Source organism: Xenopus tropicalis, chromosome 6, assembly GCF_000004195.4.
Source record: "Xenopus tropicalis strain Nigerian chromosome 6, UCB_Xtro_10.0, whole genome shotgun sequence".
Lineage (NCBI taxonomy): Eukaryota > Metazoa > Chordata > Amphibia > Anura > Pipidae > Xenopus > Xenopus tropicalis.
The window spans coordinates 149,579,232-149,598,882 of record NC_030682.2 but is presented as its reverse complement, the minus strand read 5'-3'; the positions used below and the strand labels follow the sequence as shown (position 1 = coordinate 149,598,882).

The following is a 19,651-nucleotide window of genomic DNA, read 5'->3' as shown; positions in this document are numbered from 1 at the left end:
CAGGTGCCAGTTCACTCATGTTTGGGGCATCCATGTTCTGTTGGAGTTCACTGTTTCTAAACTCCGGCCTCAGGAGGGCACAAGATCCCGGTAACGTTTCTCTGTGTTTTTATCCCCTTTTATTTGACTGTTTTGCATGTACATGTCTCTTTTGTAACATCTGTTTAATGCACTGTTTACCCTGTAATATTAAATATAAAAATTAATAAGTTCTGTCCTTTGGCTCTATATCAGTTCCCATGTAACTTGTATGACTGCTCAGGCCTAGAGGGGTACTAATTGCTTGGCTGTGTGTGCTAATTAGCTAGGGGGCTGTCAGTAGGACAGTGTGTGTGTAAATTAACCCTGTGGCTGCTGGTGTGTGTGTGTGGAAGTAGTAGAACTATCCCTCACTGCAGTAGGAACGTTTATGTATGATATATTTGGGTAACTAGGTTTCTATTGCCTGTTAAGGATAGATGGTGGCAGCGAATAGTTGTATTTGGGGCGGTGGTTTGTTTGGGGGTGCTTGATGTTAGTCTAACCTGTGTGAAAGGTGACTGTGCGTAACCCCTTGTTCCCCGTCTGGGTGTTAGGCACGTCTGTGAGTGGCGTTTTCCTTGACACTGTGCTGGCTAATGCTCATTCATGGGGCCCTGTCCCAGACTTTAGATGGTAGATGACTCTTATTACTGGGGCCTTGTGCCTCCAGGCTCAGTGGTCTGATACCTGAGACAGAGGCAGTCAAAGAGGGAGACACTCCCCCTTACAAGGCACTATATAGTCTGCAAGGGGAGTGGTCAACCAGGACTAAACCTATAAGGGATAGTGTTTTAACAGTAACCTGAGTATAGAGGGCTCTGCCCAATAACAGTACAGATAATGAAAGGTAGGGGTATAAAGGCATAGGGCACTTAACTCTATGGGTCCCTACACTTAATATCTGGGTTGGATTTGCTCCTTTTTGGGTGGGTGATTGGGTGGGTGGTGGCCACTTCCTTTGGTGCTTAATATTGTAACCAGGGTTGCCAGGTTGGCAGTTTTTCCGCCACATTGGGCTACAATTTTAAAGCCCAGGCGCAGTTCGAAAGTACAAACCCCCACGGTACAGATTTGGGCTGGTGTTTGGGGTCTTGGTGGGTTTGTAGTTTATAATATAGACAAAGGTTTTTCCCCCCAGGGTACTTGCGCATTTCTTTCCCTAGTGACATGCTGGTACCAGTGCATGCTGGGAAATGTAGTTCGTATCTAACAATTACCCTACAGCTGTAGATCTCAAAACAAAACCGACACAGTTTTACCCCATATTATGTTTATTAATATCAGCGGGATACACAGGGCAATAATGCTCATATCTGCCCGCAGCTTGGGGGCATCACAGGACGGAGCCTCTCAGCAGGACCAATAGGAACCCGAGGGGCAGCCCCAGCGCAGGGTAACTGTATTTTACCCCAGGGGCGCCGCTGACATTGCACAGGTCGGTGTTGCAGCAGGAAGTGGTAATGGTGAGCCCAAGAATAGTGGTGCTTCCTGGGGTGCAGCTGGGGAAGCAGGTTTTATCAATGGTTGTTTTACCCGCTGTACAATGACAGAGATATCAGTGTTAGTTTCTGCCTCATCAGCAAATCCCCCCCGACTCCTTCTTGCCTTACCCTACACTCACTCCCGCACTCACTGGCACTGTACCAGCTTCTTGCCTTACCCTACACGCACTCCCGCACTCACTGGCACTGTACCAGCTTCTTGCCTTACCCTACACACACTCCCGCACTCACTGGCACTGTACCAGCTTCTTGCCTTACCATACACGCACTCCCGCACTCACTGGCACTGTACCAGCTTCTTGCCTTACCCTACACGCACTCCCGCACTCACTGGCACTGTACCAGCTTCTTGCCTTACCATACACGCACTCCCGCACTCACTGGCACTGTACCAGCTTCTTGCCTTACCATACACGCACTCCCGCACTCACTGGCACTGTACCAGCTTCTTGCCTTACCCTACACGCACTCCCGCACTCACTGGCACTGTACCAGCTTCTTGCCTTACCCTACACACACTCCCGCACTCACTGGCACTGTACCAGCTTCTTGCCTTACCCTACACACACTCCCGCACTCACTGGCACTGTACCAGCTTCTTGCCTTACCATACACACACTCCCGCACTCACTGGCACTGTACCAGCTTCTTGCCTTACCATACACGCACTCCCGCACTCACTGGCACTGTACCAGCTTCTTGCCTTACCCTACACACACTCCCGCACTCACTGGCACTGTACCAGCTTCTTGCCTTACCATACACGCACTTCCGCACTCACTGGCACTGTACAAGCTTCTTGCCTTACCATACACGCACTTCCGCACTCACTGGCACTGTACCAGCTTCTTGCCTTACCCTACACTCACTCCCGCACTCACTGGCACTGTACAAGCTTCTTGCCTTACCCTACACACACTCCCGCACTCACTGGCACTGTACCAGCTTCTTGCCTTACCCTACACGCACTCCCGCACTCACTGGCACTGTACCAGCTTCTTGCCTTACCATACACACACTTCTGCACTCACTGGCACTGTACCAGCTTCTTGCCTTACCATACACACACTTCTGCACTCACTGGCACTGTACCAGCTTCTTGCCTTACCCTACACACACTTCTGCACTCACTGGCACTGTACCAGCTTCTTGCCTTACCATACACACCATTCCGCACTCACTGGCACTGTACCAGCTTCTTGCCTTACCATACACACCATTCCGCACTCACTGGCACTGTACCAGCTTCTTGCCTTACCATACACACCATTCCGCACTCACTGGCACTGTACCAGCTTCTTGCCTTACCATACACACCATTCCGCACTCACTGGCACTGTACCAGCTTCTTGCCTTACCATACACACCATTCCGCACTCACTGGCACTGTACCAGCTTCTTGCCTTACCATACACACCATTCCGCACTCACTGGCACTGTACCAGCTTCTTGCCTTACCATACACACCATTCCGCACTCACTGGCACTGTACCAGCTTCTTGCCTTACCATACACACACTTCTGCACTCACTGGCACTGTACCAGCTTCTTGCCTTACCCTACACACACTTCTGCACTCACTGGCACTGTACCAGCTTCTTGCCTTACCCTACACACACTTCTGCACTCACTGGCACTGTACCAGCTTCTTGCCTTACCATACACGCACTCCCGCACTCACTGGCACTGTACCAGCTTCTTGCCTTACCCTACACGCACTCCCACACTCACTGGCACTGTACCAGCTTCTTGCCTTACCCTACACACACTCCCGCACTCACTGGCACTGTACCAGCTTCTTGCCTTACCCTACACACACTCCCGCACTCACTGGCACTGTACCAGCTTCTTGCCTTACCCTACACACACTCCCGCACTCACTGGCACTGTACCAGCTTCTTGCCTTACCCTACACACACTCCCGCACTCACTGGCACTGTACCAGCTTCTTGCCTTACCCTACACACACTTCTGCACTCACTGGCACTGTACCAGCTTCTTGCCTTACCCTACACACACTTCTGCACTCACTGGCACTGTACCAGCTTCTTGCCTTACCCTACACACACTTCTGCACTCACTGGCACTGTACCAGCTTCTTGCCTTACCCTACACACACTTCTGCACTCACTGGCACTGTACCAGCTTCTTGCCTTACCCTACACGCACTCCCGCACTCACTGGCACTGTACCAGCTTCTTGCCTTACCATACACACACTTCTGCACTCACTGGCACTGTACCAGCTTCTTGCCTTACCATACACACACTTCTGCACTCACTGGCACTGTACCAGCTTCTTCCCTTACCCTACACACACTCCCGCACTCACTGGCACTGTACCAGCTTCTTGCCTTACCATGCACACACTTCCACAGTCACTAGCACTGTACCAGCTTCTTGCCTTACCATACACGCACTTCCACAGTCATTAGCACTGTACCAGCTTCTTGCCTTACCATACACACACTTCCGCACTAACTAGCACTGTACCAGCTTCTTGCCTTATGCTGCTTCTGTGTGCCATACTCTGCCTGCCCTATGCTGCCTGTGTGTGCCATACTCTGCCTGCCCTACCCTGCCTGTGTGTGCCATACTCTGCCTGTCCTACCCTGCCTGTGTGTGCCATACTCTGCCTTCCCTTTGCTGCCTGTGTGTGCCATACTCTGCCTGCCCTATGCTGCCTGTGTGTGCCATACTCTGCCTTCCCTTTGCTGCCTGTGTGTGCCATACTCTGCCTGCCCTATGCTGCCTGTGTGTGCCATACTCTGCCTTCCCTACCCTGCCTGTGTGTGCCATACTCTGCCTTCCCTTTGCTGCCTGTGTGTGCCATACTCTGCCTTCCCTTTGCTGCCCGTGTGTGCCATACTCTGCCTTCCCTTTGCTGCCTGTGTGTGCCATACTCTGTGTGTGCCATACTCTGCCTTCCCTTTGCTGCCTGTGTGTGCCATACTCTGTGTGTGCCACACTCTGCCTACCCTATGCTGCCTGTGGGAGGTGAACCTGGCAGGATTTGTTCTGGGAGTTTGTTAGCAGTTGGATATAGCCATTAAATGGTCCCTAAGGTGTGTATGTATGTTTTGGGGGTTGCTGTGCTCCCACAGGGGAGGAGGCTTATGGATTTAAAGGACAATGAAAGGTTAATATAAATAAAAGTAAGTCTAAAGGCATTCTATTTAAGTACTTACTGCATATCTAAATTCCCAGATCCCTGCTTGCTTCTCTGAGATATGGTGCTGGCAGCCTACAGCAGTGTGAAGCCTACAGTGACATCACTGAAATCTCTCTCCCCTTCCTGTAGGTGCCAGCGGCAGCCTTCCTATTCTCTGAGCATGTGTGTAACTTGATCCTGTCTCCTGTTCTGAGCTACACATGCCCACCAGCCAATCAGAAGCGGATCTGGCAGAGGGGAGGAGGGGGGGAGGGAATGAAACACATGTGCAGTATGAAGCAAGGAGGGAAAGGAAGGGAGAATACCTGTTTAGAGATGGCTGCCTGTTCTAGAAAATGTGCAGTAAGTGTGACTGAGTAAATATGTGATTAGGTGAGCCAACAGTGTGGTGTTTTTATTAAACAATAGGAGGACTATGGGGCAGTATACTTTTTACATTTTTGCATTCTCCTTTAGGGGTACGTCTTAATATGACTTAATATAATTATTCACATATAAATGATGGTTGATATCCCTGCAGTGAGCACCAACCATTTGTGGGTATGGTCTTAAAAGCTCTTGTGATAACATGGGTGTGGTTTGAAATGGGTGTGGTTTGAAGTGGGTGTGGTTTAAAAATGGGAGTGGTCAAAACTGGCTTCCATTAGCGGCCCTCCACTATGTATGCTAGAGAAATTCCAGCTCTCGGCACCACAGAAGTTGGACAGCACTGATATAGGTTATTGGACGGTGTTATACGTTTATTTACTGTGTCAATTTACAGGTAATAGAGCGCTTGGTATATGGGAGAGACTGGGATATCCACATTTCAAACTAACTATTTAAGTGTATAAGTGATGTATATAATCTCACAACTCCCTGATCAATATAAGTTTACGTGAAAAGCAATTCCCAAACTCGAGTATTACATTTATATATTTTCCCAATAGATGAAATGCTTTACACAGTTATGCTCTTTTGCTTTTATCAATATGGGTCATGTATATAATGGGGCTTTTTTTAGAGCATAAATAAACGTTACATTTTATTAATTTATTACCTTTACTGTCAGTCTAACGCAGGGTAACTATATCTACAGGGATCATTTTGCAACCTGACTTACACAAGGTGGAAATTAGTGGTGCGGCCCTTTCTCTCTACTGTTACAATCCCTCTCGGAATCATTGCACTTACAAGCAGTACTAACATCAGTCAGACAGTAGGCATCAGCTGAAGTACAGTTTTTTGGCCTCAGGCAGTCGGCGTTGCTGGTGGCAGCTGTACACGTGTAGCACTGCGTGGGCGCATCTGTAACATAAAGCAGAATATTCCCACATTAATATACACAGAACGGCTTAAAGTCACAAACCTTTTGGTAAATCTGCACATAACTGCCCCCCAGCTCAGCAAATACGTCCAGGGAACTCTGAGTATCACTCATGTATTATAAGGGATAATGTACCCCCTACTGTAAATGATAAGGATATTAGCAGTCACTGAGGGGTTCTGTGCCCATATAAAGGCACAAGGCTGCAGGCTGAGTTATACAGGGAACTCTGAGTATCACTCATGTATTATAAGGGATAATGTACCCCCTACTGTAAATGATAAGGATATTAGCAGTCACTGAGGGGTTCTGTGCCCCCCATATAAAGGCACAAGGCTGCAGGCTGAGTTATACAGGGAACTCTGAGTATCACTCATGTATTATAAGGGATAATGTACCCCCTACTGTAAATGATAAGGATATTAGCAGTCACTGAGGGGTTCTGTGCCCCCCATATAAAGGCACAAGGCTGCAGGCTGAGTTATACAGGGAACTCTGAGTATCACTCATGTATTATAAGGGGTAATGTACCCCCTACTGTAAATGATAAGGATATTAGCAGTCACTGAGGGGTTCTGTGCCCATATAAAGGCACAAGGCTGCAGGCTGAGTTATACAGGGAACTCTGAGTATCACTCATGTATTATAAGGGATAATGTACCCCCTAATGTAAATGATAAGGATATTAGCAGTCACTGAGGGGTTCTGTGCCCATATAAAGGCACAAGGCTGCAGGCTGAGTTATACAGGGAACTCTGAGTATCACTCATGTATTATAAGGGATAATGTACCCCCTACTGTAAATGATAAGGATATTAGCAGTCACTGAGGGGTTCTGGGAACTGTAAATAAAATGTGACTGCTGTCATTGTATTCCATGTATCCATCTTGCCCTACTGTGTCCATGCTACTGTTTTGCTCTTGCCATACTGTTTCCATCTTTACAAAACAAGAAGGAAGATCAATTCCATAACAATGCAGGGACCTTCCCTGTGAGGATGACTGGATACGGTAATAGTGCTTGTGCCACAAATTATGCAGTGGGACCAACATTTCAGACACAAGCAGTTACTGTAGGAGCTGCAGGCCCTGTTATTCAAAGACATGTTGAGCAGCTGCGGAGCCGACTATGGGACAATGCTTGGCCTAACACTGAAGGAACCATGGACAATCTGGGTTGCAAGGTGGCTTAACTCCATCTTTCCCAGAAGAAGTAATTCCTGCAGCTAAACAGACAGCAGATGTACCTGAAGGGTTAACAGTAAATACCAAGGCAAGACAAGAGGGGGTTATTAGTGTCCCACTGAAGCAGCTCATAAGGGTTATTCCCCAGCCTCGATACCTGGAGTCCAACATTTGGGACTGGGTGAATTTGAGTAAATATTTAGGCACAATATATGCACTTTACCTATAATTATACACTAAATATAAATATGAATCATTATGTAGGGAATGTACAGTATCAGGAAAGGGCTGCAATAGCCAGAGGCACATTATTGTGCATAGAAAGAGCCAATGATTGAAGAGATTACAACAAAATCATATTTAGATAACAAAAGCCAATCACAGCTCTGTCCGGAACTGACGAATGAAAACCTGCCTCATCTACTATAGGGCATTTATTGTGCAGAAATGGTGTAGGGACTGGGGGCAGATACAAAGTTAAAGGATAAGTAAACCTTTAAAAGAAATGGATGTAAAACTGATGTTAGTGCTACTTTTGCAATTTACATTTATTATTATTTTTTAATTCCAAGACATTAAGGGTTAAAAGTACTGTTAATATGAATGCCTTTTGTTACAACAGCCCCGCCTGCTGGTCACTTTCCGAACATTCAAGGAATTTGTCAGGAGAAAGACAGAGGGCTGGGCTGATGTTCTTATGGTTTGGAAAGAACATTAGAAACCTCAAATAACCTACATCACATATTGCTGGGCTAATGTTCTATATTATATAAAGACAGGGTTACCTGAGGGCCCATCGACGTTGCACAGGTCGGTGTTGCAGCAGGAAATGTTACCGGTGAGCCCGGCAGTACTGTCGCTTCCTGGGTAGCACCTGTCGGTGCAGTATTTACCAATGGTTGTTTCACCCACTGTACAATGACAGAGATATCAGGGTTAGTTTCTGCCTCACCAGCAAATCCCCCCCCCGACTCCTTCTTGCCTTACCATACACACACTCCCACACTCACTGGCACTGTACCAGCTTCTTGCCTTACCCTACACGCACTCCCGCACTCACTGGCACTGTACCAGCTTCTTGCCTTACCCTACACACACTCCCGCACTCACTGGCACTGTACCAGCTTCTTGCCTTACCCTACACACACTCCCGCACTCACTGGCACTGTACCAGCTTCTTGCCTTACCCTACACACACTCCCACACTCACTGGCACTGTACCAGCTTCTTGCCTTACCCTACACACACTCCCGCACTCACTGGCACTGTACCAGCTTCTTGCCTTACCCTACACACACTCCCGCACTCACTGGCACTGTACCAGCTTCTTGCCTTACCCTACACGCACTCCCGCACTCACTGGCACTGTACCAGCTTCTTGCCTTACCCTACATGCACTCCCGCACTCACTGGCACTGTACCAGCTTCTTGCCTTACCCTACACACACTCCCGCACTCACTGGCACTGTACCAGCTTCTTGCCTTACCCTACACGCACTCCCGCACTCACTGGCACTGTACCAGCTTCTTGCCTTACCCTACATGCACTCCCGCACTCACTGGCACTGTACCAGCTTCTTGCCTTACCCTACACGCACTCCCGCACTCACTGGCACTGTACCAGCTTCTTGCCTTACCCTACACGCACTCCCGCACTCACTGGCACTGTACCAGCTTCTTGCCTTACCCTACACGCACTCCCGCACTCACTGGCACTGTACCAGCTTCTTGCCTTACCCTACACGCACTCCCACACTCACTGGCACTGTACCAGCTTCTTGCCTTACCCTACACACACTCCCGCACTCACTGGCACTGTACCAGCTTCTTGCCTTACCCTACACGCACTCCCGCACTCACTGGCACTTTACCAGCTTCTTGCCTTACCCTACACGCACTCCCGCACTCACTGGCACTGTACCAGCTTCTTGCCTTACCCTACACGCACTCCTGCACTCACTGGCACTGTACCAGCTTCTTGCCTTACCCTACACACACTCCCACACTCACTGGCACTGTACCAGCTTCTTGCCTTACCCTACACGCCCTTCTGCACTCACTGGCACTGTACCAGCTTCTTGCCTTACCCTACACACACTCCCACACTCACTGGCACTGTACCAGCTTCTTGCCTTACCCTACACACACTCCCACACTCACTGGCACTGTACCAGCTTCTTGCCTTACCCTACACACACTCCCGCACTCACTGGCACTGTACCAGCTTCTTGCCTTACCCTACACGCACTCCCGCACTCACTGGCACTGTACCAGCTTCTTGCCTTACCCTACACACACTCCCGCACTCACTGGCACTGTACCAGCTTCTTGCCTTACCCTACACGCACTCCTGCACTCACTGGCACTTTACCAGCTTCTTGCCTTACCCTACACGCACTCCCGCACTCACTGGCACTGTACCAGCTTCTTGCCTTACCCTACACGCCCTTCTGCACTCACTGGCACTGTACCAGCTTCTTGCCTTACCCTACACACACTCCCGCACTCACTGGCACTGTACCAGCTTCTTGCCTTACCCTACACACACTCCCGCACTCACTGGCACTGTACCAGCTTCTTGCCTTACCCTGCACGCACTCCCACACTCACTGGCACTGTACCAGCTTCTTGCCTTACCCTACACACACTCCCGCACTCACTGGCACTGTACCAGCTTCTTGCCTTACCCTACACACACTCCCGCACTCACTGGCACTGTACCAGCTTCTTGCTTTACCCTACACTCACTCCCGCACTCACTGGCACTGTACCAGCTTCTTGCCTTACCCTACACACACTCCCGCACTCACTGGCACTGTACCAGCTTCTTGCCTTACCCTACACGCACTCCCGCACTCACTGGCACTGTACCAGCTTCTTGCCTTACCATACACGCACTCCTGCACTCACTGGCACTGTACCAGCTTCTTGCCTTACCCTACACGCACTCCCGCACTCACTGGCACTGTACCAGCTTCTTGCCTTACCATACACGCACTCCTGCACTCACTGGCACTGTACCAGCTTCTTGCCTTACCCTACACTCACTCCCGCACTCACTGGCACTGTACCAGCTTCTTGCCTTACCATACACACACTCCCGCACTCACTGGCACTGTACCAGCTTCTTGCCTTACCCTACACACACTCCCACACTCACTGGCACTGTACCAGCTTCTTGCCTTACCCTACACACACTCCCACACTCACTGGCACTGTACCAGCTTCTTGCCTTACCCTACACACACTCCCGCACTCACTGGCACTGTACCAGCTTCTTGCCTTACCCTACACGCACTCCCGCACTCACTGGCACTGTACCAGCTTCTTGCCTTACCCTACACGCACTCCCGCACTCACTGGCACTGTACCAGCTTCTTGCCTTACCCTACACACACTCCCGCACTCACTGGCACTGTACCAGCTTCTTGCCTTACCCTACACACACTCCCGCACTCACTGGCACTGTACCAGCTTCTTGCCTTACAATAAACATTATCTCGCAAGATTACCGCTATCGCCACACACAGAGGTAGATCTAAGATCCACTGAAACATTCAACCTACTGCTCCTAAAGCCCAAATAGAGAAAAAATACCGTCCTTCCTATATTTTTATCTTTTTTTTCCCTATTAATAACAGTGGCATGAAACATCAGTGTTACTGGCCAGTTTGATTAAATACCGGCCAATAAATACCCTAGGCCCAAATTTGTTGCCCCCTACTTGCACCCTCTCCAACTTCCCTGACGCCTGGAGAATCTTCATTATTACTAAGGAACTGTACAAGGATTTCCAATTTAATTTTTAAAAAATAAATTGATGCAAACTTACTCAGGGTTCTTCTCTGAGCAGTTTTGCAATTTAAAAGAATCCTGTCCTGTCAGGGTCATTTACACTTCTAAAATAGAAAGTTTCAGTGTTTGTTGGCCCCTTTCATACAGTCCTGATACCAATGCTGCTCCACTGCCCCCAGGTCACTTACACATAGAAGTAACAATAGTCTGACAGAAGGTGTCGGTTGAACTACAGTTGGTTGGGGTCATGCAGTATATGTTGCTGGTGGCACCCGGACACGTGTAGCACTTCAGTGGCACAGCTGTAACATAAAGCCCACATTAATATACACAGAACAGCTTAAAGCCATGTATTATTATGTGAAGCATGTAACTGCCCCCCCCCCCCAGCTCAGCAAATATATACAGGGAACTATGAGTATCACTCATGTATTATAAGGGATAATGTACCCCCTACTGTAAATGATAAGGATATTAGCAGTCACTGAGGGGTTCTGTGCCCCCCATATAAAGGCACAAGGCTGCAGGCTGAGTTATACAGGGAACTCTGAGTATCACTCATGTATTATAAGGGATAATGTACCCCCTACTGTAAATGATAAGGATATTAGCAGTCACTGAGGGGTTCTGTGCCCCCCCATATAAAGGCACAAGGCTGCAGGCTGAGTTATACAGGGATCTCTGAGTATCACTCATGTATTATAAGGGATAATGTACCCCCTACTGTAAATGATAAGGATATTAGCAGTCACTGAGGGGTTCTGTGCCCATATAAAGGCACAAGGCTGCAGGCTGAGTTATACAGGGAACTCTGAGTATCACTCATGTATTATAAGGGATAATGTACCCCCTACTGTAAATGATAAGGATATTAGCAGTCACTGAGGGGTTCTTTGCCCATATAAAGGCACAAGGCTGCAGGCTGAGTTATACGGGGAACTCTGAGTATCACTCATGTATTATAAGGGATAATGTACCCCCTACTGTAAATGATAAGGATATTAGCAGTCACTGAGGGGTTCTGTGCCCATATAAAGGCACAAGGCTGCAGGCTGAGTTATACAGGGAACTCTGAGTATCACTCATGTATTATAAGGGATAATGTACCCCCTACTGTAAATGATAAGGATATTAGCAGTCACTGAGGGGTTCTGTGCCCCCCATATAAAGGCACAAGGCTGCAGGCTGAGTTATACAGGGAACTCTGAGTATCACTCATGTATTATAAGGGATAATATACCCCCTACTGTAAATGATAAGGATATTAGCAGTCACTGAGGGGTTCTGTGCCCATATAAAGGCACAAGGCTGCAGGATGAGTTATACAGGGAACTCTGAGTATCACTCATGTATTATAAGGGATAATGTACCCCCTACTGTAAATGATAAGGATATTAGCAGTCACTGAGGGGTTCTGGAGCCTTTAGGATTGAGCAAATAGGGGTTCAGAGTTATGAATAAGGGGCAGTGTAAGAGGCTAAAGGGGACAGGTTGGGGGGTCAGACCTACCTGTGCCAATGCAGAGAGCAGCCAGTAGCAGAGAGACATACAGAGCAGCCATGGTCAGTGAGGGTGTTGCGGTGCTATGGGTTCCCCCTTATATCTGTATGGGGACACCCTGCCCTCTGTGCACCCACCCCTTTCCCACCCAGACACCCTATCAGTAAATCTGGAGGCCTCTAATATCCTACAGGTATGTCATGTAATTTATAAGGAAAGTGATTGCTTATTGTGCTGTCACCTAAGAATGTTTTTCTCTGCATTTCGTGAAATTCTGGCTTGTTCTCTCTGACACTAATTTTTGGCTTTGCTTGCCCTTAGATATTTGTTAAACTATACATTCCCATGTAATGTTACCATAGACTTTACAGTAAAGTGATATTTTGCTTAAAACACTAATTGAGGCCAAGAAGGTCCCATTGTAACTCCATCCAGAGAATAAGAATTACAATTTTTGTAACAATGAAAAATAAAAATAAACTAGAAAGGGAAGTTTGAGAACAAACTTCACAAAGTCACTGAATGAAATCTGATTGGCTGTTGTTGGCTCCGCCCACTTTTTTTCTAACTTGGAACTGCAGTTACCCAGTGACTAACTCTGCAAAGTTTAGGGACCCTAGGATTAATAGTTACAGAGAACGGCAGCAGTTTAAATTTAAACCAATAAAAGTCAATAGGGGAACTGTGATTGGTGGTTGGTGGCTCCGCCCACTTTTTCTAACCTTGAGTTGAAGTCACCCAGTGACAAACAGTGGGCACCCAGGCATAAATAGTGTGAGAATGGCAGCATTTTACATTTAAACCAATAAAATTCAATGGATGAAATCTGATTGGCTGTTAGTGGCCCAACCCACTTTTCCTATTATTGAACTGCAGTCCCCCAGTGACCAACTGTGCAAAGTTTGGGGATTTAGGCATAAAAATTGTGAGACTGACAGCATTTTACACTTCACCATTGAAAGTAAATAGGTGAAATGTGAACAGCAAATACTCAGTGAGTAACTCTGGAAAGTTTAACTACTCTGGAATTAATACTTAAATAATGGCATCAGTTAAATATAAACCAATGAAATTTAATGGGTGGAAATGGGTTGGCTGTTGGTGGCTCCGCCCACTTGTTCTAACCCTGAATATGTAGTCAGCCAGTGACTGACCCACTTTATCCAATTCTGAACCGCAGTTACCAGGTGACTAGCTCTGCAAAGTTTGGAGACCTTAGTATTAATATTTAAAGAATGGCAGCAGTTTAAATTTAAACATATGAAGTCTATAGGTGAAATCTGATTGGCTGTTGTTGGCCCCACCCACTTTTCTAAACTTGGACCATTGTCACCCAGTGACAAACTGTGCAAAGTTTGGGGACCCTGACATTAAACATGTGAGAATGGCAGCAGTTAAAATTTCCCCACTGAAAACAATGAAAGAAATGTGATTGGCTTTTGGTGGCCCCGCCCACTTCTTCTAGCCTTAAGTACGAAGTCATGCAGTGACTGACTGTGCAAAGTTTGGAAACCCTGGCATCAAACCAATAAAATTCAATAGGTGAAATCTGATCGGCTGTTAAAGGCCCCGCCCACTTTTTCAAAACTAAAACTGCAGTCCCCTAGTGACCAACTGTGAAAAGTTTGGGGACCCTGGTGTTATTACTGTGAGACTGGCAGCAGGTTGGATTTCCGCCAAATCAATAGGAAAAATCTGATTGGCTGTTCACAGCTCCGCCCACTTTTGGGCATCCAACAATCATCATATTTTCATTCAGGCTGACCCCATGACGGTGTGATTCAAGTTTGGGGAGTGTAGCCTCAAATCTCTGAAGAAAGCGGCTCGCAAAGCACCATGGTCAGCCAGAGAATGGATAAAACTCGAACTTTATTTACATTCTTAAAAACCCAGAATGCCTGACGCGTTTCGTGCGTGCCCACACTTAATCATAGGCATTGCCTAATCATGCCTATGATTAAGTGCGGGCACGCACGAAACGCGTCAGGCATTCTGGGTTTTTAAGAATGTAAATAAAGTTCGAGTTTTATCCATTCTCTGGCTGACCATGGTGCTTTGCGAGCCGCTTTCTTCAGAGATTTGAGTTTGCTCCCTTGGGCTACGGGTTCGGGGCTCCAAGCACCCAAACCAAATGTCGGCATCGGTGAGTGCGTGTATATTTATGTGATCTTCACTGCTTGTGTACTAACATTTGAAATATTTGGCGAGGGACCTGGGGTATTTACACACAGGTCAATACCTATTTTAGGTAAAGATTTTTGTCTTTAACTCTGATCTCTTTTATAAATTGTCTAATTAAACTGTGTTAGCACACTATATATATATATAAATTTTACTGAATTGGGTGTATTCTTTGAGGATGAGTGTAGCCTCAAAGCTGTAAGATTGGCAGCAGTTTCAATTTCCCCATGAAAGTCATGGGGTGAAATTTGATTGGCTGCTATTGGCCCCTCCCACTTTGAGGTCATCCAACAAATGTTGCTGTTTCATTCGGGGTGACCCCATGATTATGTTATTCAAGTTTGGGGGGGTGTAGCTTCAAAGCTGTAAGAGTGGCAGCAGTTTGAAGATCTTCCCTGTCCAAGTCAATGGGAAAATTGGGGGGTTCGGAGTGGCGCCACAAAAAGACGGGGGCCGGATTGCCTAGAAAAGCACAAGCAACCTGCTCTGCTATAGGGCGAAGATGTGTGGAGAGTTTGGGTGTTGTACCCCTAAACCTGTAGGTGGAGTAGCGTTTAGAAAATGGGGGGTGCTAAGATGAAGAAGAAGTGGAAGAATCAGCTGAAGTGGGGGAACAGTCTGTGGGGGTTTTCAACCCAACATAATAAGGACAGAATTTCCCATTTTAATAGAAATCCCATTTGGCTTCGGAAGTGGGGAGTCCTTGGGGCCAGTGATGAATATATGGGATCCCCTCAGCAGTGCATGGGAACTGGGGGTATAGAGATGGGAGCTGGGGGTATAGAGATGGGAGCTGGGGGTATAGAGATGGGAGCTGGGGGTATAGAGATGGGAGCTGGGGGAATAGAGATGGGAACTGGGGGTATAGAGATGGGAGCTGGGGGTATAGAGATGGGAACTGGGGGTATAGAGATGGGAGCTGGGGGTATAGAGATGGGAGCTGGGGGAATAGAGATGGGAACTGGGGGTATAGAGATGGGAGCTGGGGGAATAGAGACGGGAACTGGGGGAATAGAGACGGGAGCTGGGGGAATAGAGACGGGAACTGGGGGAATAGAGATGGGAGCTGGGGGTATAGAGATGGGAGCTGGGGGAATAGAGACGGGAACTGGGGGAATAGAGATGGGAGCTGGGGGTATAGAGATGGGAGCTGGGGGAATAGAGACGGGAGCTGGGGGAATAGAGACGGGAACTGGGGGAATAGAGATGGGAGCTGGGGGTATAGAGATGGGAGCTGGGGGAATAGAGATGGGAACTGGGGGTATAGAGATGGGAGCTGGGGGAATAGAGACGGGAGCTGGGGGTATAGAGATGGGAACTGGGGGTATAGAGATGGGAACTGGGGGTATAGAGATGGGAGCTGGGGGAATAGAGACGGGAGCTGGGGGTATAGAGATGGGAGCTGGGGGTATAGAGACGGGAACTGGGGGTATAGAGATGGGAGCTGGGGGAATAGAGATGGGAGCTGGGGGAATAGAGATGGGAACTGGGGGAATAGAGATGGGAACTGGGGGAATAGAGATGGGGGAATAGAGATGGGAGCTGGGGGTATAGAGATGGGAACTGGGGGTATAGGGATGGGAGCTGGGGGAATAGAGACGGGAACTGGGGGAATAGAGACGGGAACTGGGGGAATAGAGATGGGAACTGGGGGAATATAGACGGGAGCTGGGGGAATAGAGACGGGAGCTGGGGGAATAGAGATGGGAACTGGGGGAATAGAGATGGGAACTGGGGGAATAGAGACGGGAGCTGGGGGAATAGAGACGGGAGCTGGGGGAATAGAGATTGGAGCTGGGGGAATACAGACGGGAGCTGGGGGTATAGAGATGGGAGCTGGGGGAATAGAGACAGGAACTGGGGGAATAGAGACGGGAACTGGGGGTATAGAGATGGGAACTGGGGGAATAGAGATGGGAACTGGGGAAATAGAGATGGGAACTGGGGGAATAGAGACGGGAACTGGGGGAATAGAGATGGGAACTGGGGGAATATAGACGGGAGCTGGGGGAATAGAGACGGGAGCTGGGGGAATAGAGATGGGAACTGGGGGAATAGAGATGGGAACTGGGGGAATAGAGACGGGAGCTGGGGGAATAGAGACGGGAGCTGGGGGAATAGAGATTGGAGCTGGGGGAATACAGACGGGAGCTGGGGGTATAGAGATGGGAGCTGGGGGAATCGAGACAGGAACTGGGGGAATAGAGACGGGAACTGGGGGTATAGAGATGGGAACTGGGGGAATAGAGATGGGAACTGGGGAAATAGAGATGGGAACTGGGGGAATATAGACGGGAGCTGGGGGAATAGAGACGGGAGCTGGGGGAATAGAGATGGGAACTGGGGGAATAGAGACAGGAGCTGGGGGTATAGAGACGGGAGCTGGGGGTATAGAGAAGGGAGCTGGGGGAATAGAGATGGGAACTGGGGGAATAGAGATGGGAGCTGGGGGGCTGGGGGGATAAATGTGTGTTGGGCCAAGATAATCACATATAATTATACACATAATGCAACAGAGTTATTTTAAATTTTATGTAGAAAATGTGCAGTGTTAAGGTGGCCACACACGTGGGGCTCTGACGATGATGAAACATCGTCAGATCCACCACACACCGTTCAGGGCTGAAACGGCAGATAAGGAGAAACAATAGGATTTCTACCTCCTTCTGCCGATTCAGCCCCGACGGCAGATTTTGGTCAGGCGCCTTCTATGGCGCCCGATCAAAATTTTCTAACCTGGCGATCGACGAGTCGACTGATTTCAGCAGCTTCCTGCGATATCGGTCGACTCGCCGACATGCCATACACGCACCGAATATTGTACGAAACGAGGTTTTGAGAGAGGCAGATTATTGTGCATAGGAAGAGCCATGGACTTGAGGAATTACACTAAAGTCATATATAGAATAACAAATACCAATCATGCTTTTCTTTAGAACAATAAAAATTAACATTTTTGGTCTCATACCAAATATGACATTTATTGTCAAAAAATATTTAGTGTAGGTGTGGCTGGACAAAGGTCAAAATAACAAACTGAAAACAACGAACTACAAAAGTATTGTAGAAATTATCCCTATATTGGCTAACGATACAACCCATTGCAACTCCAGAGCTCTAACAACCCTTTGTCAGGCAAAATACAGATGAAAGCTCTAATGGCACAGTCTATACGGTTAGAGCAGAGAGAAGTTTTCATGGGGAACAGATTATGAAATTACATATAAATAGAAATAATTTGTGCAGAAAATAAAAGGAAGGGTGGGTTGTAAATAGTGCAGGGGTCTGGATCCAGTCAGGGCACATAGAGATATGAAACCAAACCCCAAACTAAGGACCTGTCTTAAATGAGAAGGAAAAGTAAAAACTAAGTAAGCTTTATCAGAAAGGTCTATGTAAATACAGCCATAAGCACTCACAGAAATGCTGCACTCTATCAAAAGAAACACAGGATTTCATGTCTTCTTTTGTGTCACATGTTATTATGTGTCAGACTAATTGCTCTCAAAGAAATCCTATAGAGAACAGGCACAAGTCTGCTCAGTTTGCTCCTCTCTCCCCCTCCCATCATAATTCACTCCTCCTCCCAACTGTGCTGTGTAATCTGAGCTACCAGTAGACAGAGCTGCAGCAGGAAGCTACTGCTATCCTAAATAAACAGAGGGAGCTTCTAGGGCTGTTACTCAGGCAGGTAAAGCTTTCTGCAGAATAACCTTAGATACTCTGCTTGTTCAAGAACTCATCCAAGCTCCTTTTATAAGCATTAACAAAATCTGCCATCCCAATATCCCCGGCAGGGCATTCCCCAACCCCTTCACTGCCCTCACCCTGAGGAACACCCTACCCAACATCCCCCGGCAGGGCATTCCCCAACCCCCTCACTGCCCTCACCGTGAGGAACCCCCTACCCAACATCCCCCGGCAGGGCATTCCCCAACCCCCTCACTGCCCTCACCGTGAGGAACCCCCTACCCAACATCCCCCGGCAGGGCATTCCCCAACCCCCTCACTGCCCTCACCGTGAGGAACCCCCTACCCAACATCCCCCGGCAGGGCATTCCCCAACCCCCTCACTGCCCTCACCGTGAGGAACCCCCTACCCAACATCCCCCGGCAGGGCATTCCCCAACCCCCTCACTGCCCTCACCGTGAGGAACCCCCTACCCAACATCCCCCGGCAGGGCATTCCCCAACCCCCTCACTGCCCTCACCGTGAGGAACCCCCTACCCAACATCCCCCGGCAGGGCATTCCCGAACCCCCTCACTGCCCTCACTGTGAGGAACCCCCTACCCAACATCCCCCGGCAGGGCATTCCCCAACCCCCTCACTGCCCTCACTGTGAGGAACCCCCTACCCAACATCCCCTGGCAGGGCATTCCCCAACCCCCTCACTGCCCTCACCGTGAGGAACCTTCTACCCAACATCCCCCGGCAGGGCATTCTTCAACCCCCTCACTGCCCTCACTGTGAGGAACCCCCTACCCAACATCCCCCGGCAGGGCATTCCCCAACCCCCTCACTGCCCTCACTGTGAGGAACCCCCTACCCAACATCCCCCGGCAGGGCATTCCCCAACCCCCTCACTGCCCTCACCGTGAGGAACCTTCTACCCAACATCCCCCGGCAGGGCATTCCCCAACCCCCTCACTGCCCTCACCGTGAGGAACCCCCTACCCAACATCCCCCAGCAGGGCATTCCCCAACCCCCCTCACTGCCCTCACCGTGAGGAACCCCCTACCCAATATCCCCCGGCAGGGCATTCCCCAACCCCCTCACTGCCCTCACTGTGAGGAAACCCCCTACCCAACATCCCCTGGCAGGGCATTCCCCAACCCCCTCACTGCCCTCACCGTGAGGAACCCCCTACCCAACATCCCCCGGCAGGGCATTCTTCAACCCCCTCACTGCCCTCACTGTGAGGAATCCCCTACCCAACATCCCCCGGCTGGGCATTCCCCAACCCCCTCACTGCCCTCACCGTGAGGAA

The 19,651-nt window shown here is 48.9% G+C and overlaps 1 protein-coding gene across 1 annotated transcript; it reads right to left on the bottom strand.

The window, feature by feature from the left end:
• Positions 1-1,274: 1,274 nt before the first annotated feature.
• LOC116411755 (ly6/PLAUR domain-containing protein 2-like) lies at positions 1,275-12,541 on the bottom strand. The gene is made up of 5 exons (XM_031904610.1): positions 12,490-12,541; positions 11,169-11,282; positions 7,971-8,096; positions 5,868-5,981; positions 1,275-1,557 (listed from the first exon to the last, which is right to left on the bottom strand). Exons 1-5 carry the CDS (start codon positions 12,539-12,541, stop codon positions 1,355-1,357), a joined length of 609 nt encoding a protein of 202 aa, XP_031760470.1. The 3' UTR covers positions 1,275-1,354.
• Positions 12,542-19,651: the final 7,110 nt, after the last annotated feature.